The sequence below is a fragment of the Eurosta solidaginis genome, chromosome 2 (assembly GCF_040869045.1).
Source record: "Eurosta solidaginis isolate ZX-2024a chromosome 2, ASM4086904v1, whole genome shotgun sequence".
Classification (NCBI taxonomy): Eukaryota; Metazoa; Arthropoda; class Insecta; order Diptera; family Tephritidae; genus Eurosta; species Eurosta solidaginis.
The window spans coordinates 187,362,570-187,372,406 of NC_090320.1; the positions used below are offsets into that span (position 1 = coordinate 187,362,570).

Sequence of the window (9,837 nt, forward strand, 5' to 3'; positions counted from 1 at the left end):
TCTCCGGACAGAGATAAACTTTTTCTTTTCCGCTTCGGACTATTGCTCTCGAGATTAATACGCGTCTTTTGATTCCACACTCGAAAATCTTGGCCCAAATTTCGGTGGGTACCGTAAACTGAACTACTACCTCACATTTGATAATTGTTGTAAAAATTAGGTGGTGCACCGTCTTGACGTTATCATTTATTCTCCAAAAGTCTCAGGTTTCAAAATTATTCAATGAAAAATGAATAACGAATCATATTTACTCATATTTCGACGAAACCCACATTATCTATCGTTTGTCATCGATAGTTATTATTTTGGTTCCCCATAACTAAATTGACTGTAAATAGATCCCCTTTGTTTGTTTTCATGTTATCGCGAATTTTGTACTAGATATTTGATAAATAAAAGTGACGAAGAAAACATTGAAGTAACAAAATTTGTAAAATTCGAAATGTAATAAATGTTAATGAAGACTGCGATAGAGGTATAAGATAACCTTAATTTATCATTCTCCTGCGAAAAGTCAAAGTTAAGCAACGAGATTATTCAATGCGATAAGTAAAGAGAACTAAAGCATTAAACAGCTTTGGACAATAGGACCACGATTCAAGCGTAAATCTTGAACCACCATGCCCACTAGGTGGAAAGGCAAAGCTACGGATCAACAGGTGCTGATAGAAAGCGAGGAGTTTCCACAGTCCGGAAATGCTATTGACAACGGCGTTGGGGATCCCGTACATAAAGACAGGTTAAATGCGAATACTGATTCCAGCGATGAAGATGACATAAAGTATATGCAAGCGATACTGCCAACAATGAACAACGAAATGGATGAAGCGGATTTACGTACTAATAGGCAAATATTAATATCAAATGCTCCTCCAGATCGGTACAGCTATACATATGCTGTATTTTATCTTTTGGGTGTAGCCACAATGACACCATGGAATTTCTTTGTAACAGCTGAAGATGTAAGCTAAGACAATTTTCTATGTATGGAAAGCGCGTTATAAATTTTGCTTGTACATTTACATATGTATATGTAGTACTTAGTTTGATAATTCAAAGGCAATACATCTGTCAATATATACATTAACCTGGGTCGATTTGTATGGACGAAAGTTAACCGATATCGCGCCATCGATTTTTCGATAAGATTTGGGCTTAGGAAAAAAAGTTCCACTACGCATACCCAAAAAAATTTTCGAGTTATCAAAAAAAAAAAAAATGGCGAAAGGGTAAATTTTTCGACCAAAACACCCCTCAAAGCCCAAAACATATTTTTTTTCAAAAAACTTATAAAAACGTTGGCCAGTTTTTTGAAAAAAAAAAAAAAATATTTTTAGGGCTTTGAGAGGTGTTTCGGTCGAAAAATTTACCCTTTCGCCATTTTTTTTGCAGGCTTGAAAATTATTTTTTTGGGTATGCGTAGTGGAACTTTTTTCCCGAGCCCAAATCCTATCGAAAAATCGATGGCGCGATATCGGTTAATAAATCGACCCAGTCTAATATATATATATTTATATAAGTGTATATATATATATATATATATACTAATTTACAAAGTAGGCCCTACAGCAAGAAACAAAATTTGAAGCCGACAATGTTTTACAGTGTGGCCGACGTTCATGTAGTAATAAAAACGTTTTTCCAGGAAGGTATACCTTAGCAACGATTCATCTGCCTTAGGAGTTGCCATTCACAGTCGATATATATGTAGGATATATTTAGCTCCCATCAATGGTAGACCATTGCAGATCCGATACGTTCCTGTAACAAACACCATTGGGGTGCTCGCATGACCATATCGAAAACGATTTGGTATGACCACATGAAACTTCTAGACCATACCGCCCTCCCACCCCTAGATCCATAAGGAAATTGGGGTCACGAGAGTCTCGGCTGTTAAAGAAACAGGATTCGCCACGGGTAGGTTAGGTTGACAATTGGGTTGAAGAAGCTATATATTGCGTTGGCAACCTCTTGAAAGGGTTGTCCTACACAACCGCTTGAATCAATTTGGTATTTTAGCCGCCTCTTACGACAGGCTTACCTACCGCTGGTATATTCTAAGCCCCCTAACCTACTGGGGTTGTACGTACTTCATCTTGCTTTTAGCTCCACTATACCAGCGGGTTAGGGGATCAGAATATACCCGCGGTAGGTATGCCTGTCGTAAGAGGCGACTAAAATACCAGATTCAAGGGGCTGTGTAGCGCAACCTTTCAGGTTGCCAGCGCAATATATAGCTTCTCCAAACCCAATTGTCAACCTCACCTATCCGCGGCGAATCCTGTTTCACTAACAGACGAGGCTCTGGCGACCCCAAGCTCCTCATGGAACTTGGAGGTAGGGAGGGAGGGAATGGCCTGAAGGTTTAATGTGGCCACATAAATCGTTCCCGAGATGGTCGGGCTAGCACCTTAATGGTGCTATGGCACCGGAGTGTACCGGATTTGTATCCGGCAAAGGACCATCACATCGATAACTCTCCCCAAAGCCTTCGGGGAGCAACCTTATTGCTACAACAACAACAACAACCAACCTTTTTCGCCTCTCTATCTACACTGCGTATTTAGATATACGTCGCGTTTGCAAACTTCAATGGTGTCATTCTCATCTGCATGCGCCAACAGTAGCACGCTCATATAGTGATTTGTACATTCGTGGTTCTACTCTGCTGCTCAGATTATCTTCGTCAGATCAAAACAAAACTGGGTCGTGTTTTTACAGTGGTTTGGTTAACACTACGAGAGTATTTCCTGCAAATACATATGTGTATGAAAAATATATATGCACGATATGCCGTTCGGAGTCGCCTTAACAACATGTAAACTCTTCAATTTGTAGAATAAAATATAAAATTCAACACTGAATAAATTGGAAGACACACTTGGCATGAAAATATTTGGATGCAAATAGCGTCAAGCTATTTTAATGACCTGTAGGTTTTAATCCTTTATTTTAGAATTTGTATAGGAAAACCTAATATTGTAAAATATGTTAACATTTGTTTAATTATGAGTGAGATGTATGAGCGATGTAGTAAACTAAATTAAAGTACACAGTTTTGTTTTGCAGTGTATTCGACATCCCAAGATACAATCTACATTTGTATTTGTATATGCATATGCACTTATAAATAAAAAAAAAATAAATGAAAGGCGCGATAACCTCCGAAGAGATCTAAGGCCGAGCTTCTCTTCCAATTTGCGTCGTGCTCCTCTTGATTTTCCCTACAAATTGGCCGGACGGGACCTAAATGTTTTATGCCGACTCCGAATGGCATCTGCAAGGTAGATGAGTTTTCACTGAGAGCTTTTCATGGCAGAAATACACCCGGAGCGCTTGCCAAACACTGCCGAGGGGCGACCCCGCTTAGAAAAATTTTCTTCTAATTGAAAAACCTTATTTCTAAAATTTTGATGTTGCTTTGCCCAGGGTGCGAACCCAGGGCATACGGTGTGATAGGCGGAGCACGCTACCATCACACCACGGTGGCCGCCATATGCACTTATCCCAGTATAAATAAGAATTAGTAAGTACTTCATTTGTCAATTAATTTTTTTTTCCACATTTCTCTTCCAAACAAACACCTTGCGAACTTGCGTATCCACATGTAGCGCAAGAAGAACTGTCAGTGGGACTCTGGACAGATTTGCGTAGCTCTCGCTTGGAAGCTGTTCTATAATGCATTACATAGAAAGGCGCTTGTCAATTTTTCTTCTGGGATACCATGACTAAAATCGAAAATTTCTGTTAGTTATCAAGAAAAAACGAGGACACTTTATTTGAACTTGTATAAAATGAAACAAATGTATACTTGGCGCGATTTATATCTGAGGAGATTCTACCCCCAGCGGGTAAGGGGGTAAGAATATACCCGCGGTAGGTATGCCTGTCGTAAGAGGCGACTAAAATACCAGATTCAAGGGGTGTGTAGCGCAACCCTTCAGGTTGCCAGCGCAATATATAGCTTCTCCAAACCTAATTGTCAACCTCACCTATCCGCGGCGAATCCTGTTTCACTAACAGACGAGGCTCTGGCGACCCCAAGGTCCTCATGGAACTTGGTGGTGGTGAGGGAGGGGATGGCCTGAAGGTTTAATGTGGCCACATAAATCGTTCCCGAGATGGTCGGGCTGGCACCTTAATGGTGCTGTGGTACCGGAGCGTACCAGATCTGTATCCGGCAAAGGACCATCACATCGATAACACTCCCCAAAGCATTCGGGGAGCAACCTTATCGCTACAACAACAACAACAAGGCCGATTTTCTCTTCTCGTCTTGCCAAATCCCAACCAAGTGCGACCCGCCTTGGAAATACTTCTTTCTAATTGAAAACACTTTTAAAATGTTTATGTTGCTTTCCCGGAGCTTGAACCCAAGACCTTCGGTATAGTAGGCGAAGCATGGCTTTCACATCTCACGTACAAAACTTTAAGCGGGTAATTCAAACACCATAGTTTCGAAGTTTTTCATACATGAATATCATACCGAAAAATCTGTACTTTCTTAATATTAGCTACACTATGTACTTATTAGGCGAGAGAAAACTTAAATTTCTTTAGTTCAGTTGAGAATCTCCCTTGAGGCAATGTTTTTCGTTCGCTTATTATATTGTTCCAAAGGCTTTCCTTCTCATTTCAATGATTTTCAATTACCAGTTTTTAATGCTTTTTTATAAATACGGTAGTCGTATTGTGTCATCCCTAAAGAATACATGACTTCAAACTTGCAAATCCTTTGGAACAAACACTGCGGGCTTCTGTGATGTGATGTTTTCGTTAGCTTATCTTGTTCAAAATTATTTCGCAGTTCTTGTATGAATGTATGAACATCTGTGGTTGCCTCACTTGTGTGATCGATGATAACGCTTGTTAGGCGAATCGGCTGCCCATACATATATCTTTTCTGCTACTAACGACCCGAGGTCTATTTTCACTGCCGTTCGTAAACCTATATGAAAGACTATAGGTAACTTGTCCGTCCAATATAGTTATAACCAGATTCAACCATTTTCAACACTAAAGTTTTTTGAGTTCAGATAAGCTTTTATTGTACATCAAATTTGATGAAATCTAAATTTTTTCCAAATCTATCGTGTTACCGCGGGATATAAAAAGTGCCGTGACTTCCAATTTGTTTCCTCCTATTTGCTCTTAATAAAAATCGATTGGCCGATTTTTGTTCGATAAATGGCATTAATAATAATAAAAGATCAACTAAAGAAGGAGCGGAGCAACGACCATGTGGCTTCCGAGGTGGAATATAAGTATATTTAGTTAAATACTGTAAAGATACTGAATTTTTTGTCAATGTAAGGTTCAGACAAAATTTTTCTAAAGTGGACGTGGCTGTCATCTTTTCGATATCGAAATAATTGGATATCATTCGATTTCCCCAATCCATATATATTATTTCTAATTGCTGTTTTTATGTACGGGTCCCTTTTTCGCTCTTATTTGGAATCCAAATCTATAAATAAATTTTTGGTTGTAAATATGGAGATTCGGGCTATTAGCGAGCTTTGGGCAATTTTGGTCGTAGAGCAATAATAATAATAAAATAATTTTTTAAAAATAAACGATTGTGAGCACACAAAGAAATCTATTTGTACTCAGGCACATTGTAAATACTTGCACTGCATTACTGGCAGTTGCTATCATACGCTAGATGGCGGCGCTGATGGGGTGAGTTTTAATTGATTGATAGAACAGCTGATTTTTGTTGATATTTGATAAGAGACTTTTATATTGGTTGCGCAAGATGCGCACGTGTCCGGCTCGTACCAATATATTCCGGGTCCAAATAAGTCACTGTACGCAATTTCTCAAAAATATCTCAAGTTAGTGGTTAACGGACGGTCGGACATGACCCAATCAGAATCCTTTTCGATTTTGGTAGTTTTTATATAAGGAAATCTATATCTATATCGATTCCTTTATACGTACAACCGTTATCCCTTCAAAGTTATAATATCCTTGTGTACAAGTACATAAAAAAAACAAGTACATACTGAATATAAAAAAAGTGAACTAATACCTCATTACCAAAAAATTTGTGTGTTCAATTCTACTATAACGCTTACATATTTCTATTACATTTTAGTATTGGATGTACAAATTCAGAAACACAACCATCAATGATACAAGTATAGATACACCAGAACTGACACCGATGCAAAAAAGCTTCACCTGTGATCTTACACTCACTGCATCTATTTCGGGCACAACTTTTCTGATACTCAATGCTATTTATGGACACCTAGTTTCGCTTAATGTGAAAATACTTGGGACTCTTTTCACAATTTTAGGTATTTTTATAGTTACGACGAGCTTCGTTGAGGTCAACACGGATCAATGGCAAGAACAATTTTTTCTAATCACTTTGCTTACTGTGGTAATAATCAACAGTAAGTATAGCATTGTAGTTTTAAGGAATCATCGAGTTACAAGTTTATATCCCTAGTATCATCGGCTACGATGTCTGGAGGTATTTTCGGGGTAGCTGGACTCTTTCCATCTCTTTATATGACTGCTTTGGTCAGTGGTCAAGCTTTAGGTGGGATAATTTCGTCACTTGCATTTATTTTTGTACTTGCATTTGGTGCTGCGCCATCGGTTACAGCTTTTATATATTTTATCATTGCCACTGTAACGATTTTATTATCCATAATCTGCTACGCTATTATGTCGCATCAACCATTTTTTATATACTACTTTGAAGGAGGAGATAAGTATGAAATATTGGCAGATACGCCTTCACATAGTCGTAGTGCTGATGTTGCAATCCAATTAGAACCGAACATTAAAGAAGTTTTTGGCAAAATATTTGTTGAGTCAGTAAATATTTGTCTACTTTTCGCAACGACTCTGTCGGTATATCCAGGCGTTACAGTGTTAATGCAGTCTGAGAACTATGGCAAAGGATATGCTTGGAATGGTAGGCTCCTACTTTTTTTTAATATGTGACGGTTCTTTAATTCCATATGTTACCACTTTCAGATATATATTACATGCCAGTTGTTAACTATCTTTTCTTTAATTCCGGCGACTATTTCGGTCGCATACTAGCTGGATTGTGGGAAAGAGTAAGTATAGAGTGTTTTAAAGTAATGTAGAAAATTTGATTAATCATTCTTTTTTCAGCCACGAGACAATCCTCATACGGTGCTCTTAATGACTGTGATACGCATGATTTATGTGCCTCTTTTCTTATGTTCGAATAGTAATATACATTACTTTTTGCCTATTCTTGTGCATACAGACACATCGTTTATTATAATGATACTTACCTTTGGCATAACTAATGGGTACTTAGCTAATATCAACTTAATAATGGCTCCCAGGTAAATATAAGCTACTTTAAAGGGAAACCGTAAAGTCTTGACATCCTAAAATATTTCAGATCCGTCATGCGTCATGAAAAAGAAATGGCTTCCTCGATTATGGCGGCTAGTTTGAGTTTAGGACTGGCAGTGGGTTCATTACTTAGCATGTCGTTCGTTCAAATGCTATGAATATTTATGTGTGTGTATATCTATACTTAGCGAAATTCATTAGTGCCTTTTGTATTTTATCAAGAACAATTAGGTATGTACATAATGAAATTTTATTAGTGAGACTTAGGTTAAGCTCGGCTGCACTTTTCAATTTATTTTTTGACTTCTTTATTTCTAATGGCTTATTAGAGCAAGACTTTGATTGGAATTGACTTATTTAGAAAAATATATAAATAAAAAAGTTTACTCGTGAAGAATTGATGCAAACTTTTCTTGAGAAAATTTACTTAAAATTCAGCTGTAACCGGGGAAGCGACACACATACATAATCATTTAAAGAAAAAAGGTTCTTCTCTATTCACCTTAAATATTAGGAGAAGCTTCATTTTTTAATTGTACGCACTCGTCTATGAAATTCATGCTTGGAATTTTTTTTTGAAAGTTATACAACTCAGAAAAATGGAAAGTAATTTTTAACATATCGTTGTTAATCAAATAAAAATAACCATATGTTTTTCAGTAATAAGTTTGGGTTTAACCCAGCAAAATATCTGTGGCATGTTTTTATAGTAACGTAACTCGATCTCACAAAATGTGTATAGAATTATCAAATATATATCAGTTTGTTATATTTTTGTTTTGAAAACAAAACCAAAATAAAGAAATAAAAATGTGAGAGCAGTGAGAATTTTAAAATTTTTTTAAACGTCATTTCGGCTCTCACCGGCTTTACCTTGTAATATTTATACCATGCAAAATACCTTCCAAATAAATAAACGAGAGAAATATAATGTTTTTTCTGTCGTCTGATTACTTTCTGAATTTTGACTTCTGAATTTTGCCTTTTGAAATTTGACTTCTGAGTTTTGACTACTTAGATTTGACTTCTGAAATTTGACTTCTGAATTTAGACTTTCTGAAAAAAGGATTCGGAATAATGTTTTCTAAAAAAATGTGTTTCTGAGTTTTTGTTTTCTGAATTTATGGGGGCACCTTATGATACAACCACGTACCTACACTTTTTTAGAAAATGGGTTTTTATGTGAAACACTTATAAGAAATCGACCAAGACGAGGCGATAGTCAGTTTGGCGAAAAATATTGCCGTAAAGGTTATATCCGATCTACATTTTCTGTATGAGAAACATAAGTTCTTGAGTTAGTTTTCTTCGAGCTGCCAATAATTGCTTGATTATGGTTAACGAAGAAATGTGACGATATGGCGTTCTATATTAATTTCGACAAGTTTATGCCAACAAGCTACCGTTATGCAGATAAAACTAATATAATCTGTGAGCTTTTTTCAGCTGAGTATAAACAAATTACAAACGCAGAAACAAATAATATTAATATATGTAGCTGTAATAAAAATATTTGAGAAAAAACATTTAATATTTTTGTTTCGCATCAACCATATGAACATGCTCGGAATATTTTTCGTAATGCTCTAATGTTTATTTTATTTAACTGACATGTAGTTTTCCGGTTATAATATAATATAATTTATAATATAATATAATAAAATATGTATCCAAAAATGTTATGTAAGTTACAGTTTTGGAGAATTTTACTAAACTCAACCTCTGCTCTCTCTGATCTTAATAAATAAATTTCCGAAATTTTTAACTCAAGATGGTTTTTGAGTAACTAAGTACACGAGCTTTTCATTTGCCAGATCCCCAATTATTAAGTCAATTCAATCCTAAGTCTAGACTAATTGAGCCATAAAAAATATTAAATGTACATATTTTTTCATCCGCTATGTGCGTGCGTATCTATATATAGAACACACCCACAAAACAACAACGCACACATAGGCCAAAACAGCGATGAAGTCAGAAAATCACAATGTTCATGATAAGCACTAAGCTGATTGACTTTCCCATATGCGCCGATGGAATTTTTGATTTTACCAAGCCATCTCTGGGTGAGTAGTGGAACTAATATTTAATAGAGCTAACAAATGGTTGGCATTGAATTGTGGCGGGTGGTAAGTTACAATTCAAAATTTCATAGTTTTGACTATCGATCTAGGTGTGTGATTGTATTCTAAACCTAACTTTATTTGTATAATTTGTTGTTGTTGTTGTAGCGATAAGGTTGCTCCCCGAAGGCTTTGGGGAGTGTTATCGATGTGATGGTCCTTTGCCGGATACAGATCCGGTACGCTCCAGTAACCCAGCACCATTAAGGTGCTAGCCCGACCATCTCGGGAACGATTTATATGGCCACATTAAACCTTCAGGCCATCCCTCCCTCCCCACCCCCAAGTTCCATGAGGAGCTTGGGTTCGCCAGAGCCTCGTCTGTTAGTGAAACAGGATTCGCCGCGAATAGGTGAGG

The 9,837-nt window shown here is 36.9% G+C and overlaps 1 protein-coding gene across 1 annotated transcript; it reads left to right on the plus strand.

The window, feature by feature from the left end:
• The first annotated feature begins 320 nt into the window (after window positions 1-320).
• Ent1 (Equilibrative nucleoside transporter 1) lies at window positions 321-7,763 on the plus strand. The gene is made up of 6 exons (XM_067766575.1): window positions 321-962; window positions 6,104-6,407; window positions 6,464-6,937; window positions 7,000-7,085; window positions 7,144-7,343; window positions 7,403-7,763. Exons 1-6 carry the CDS (start codon window positions 621-623, stop codon window positions 7,512-7,514), a joined length of 1,518 nt encoding a protein of 505 aa, XP_067622676.1. The 5' UTR covers window positions 321-620; the 3' UTR covers window positions 7,515-7,763.
• The last annotated feature ends 2,074 nt before the right edge of the window (window positions 7,764-9,837 follow it).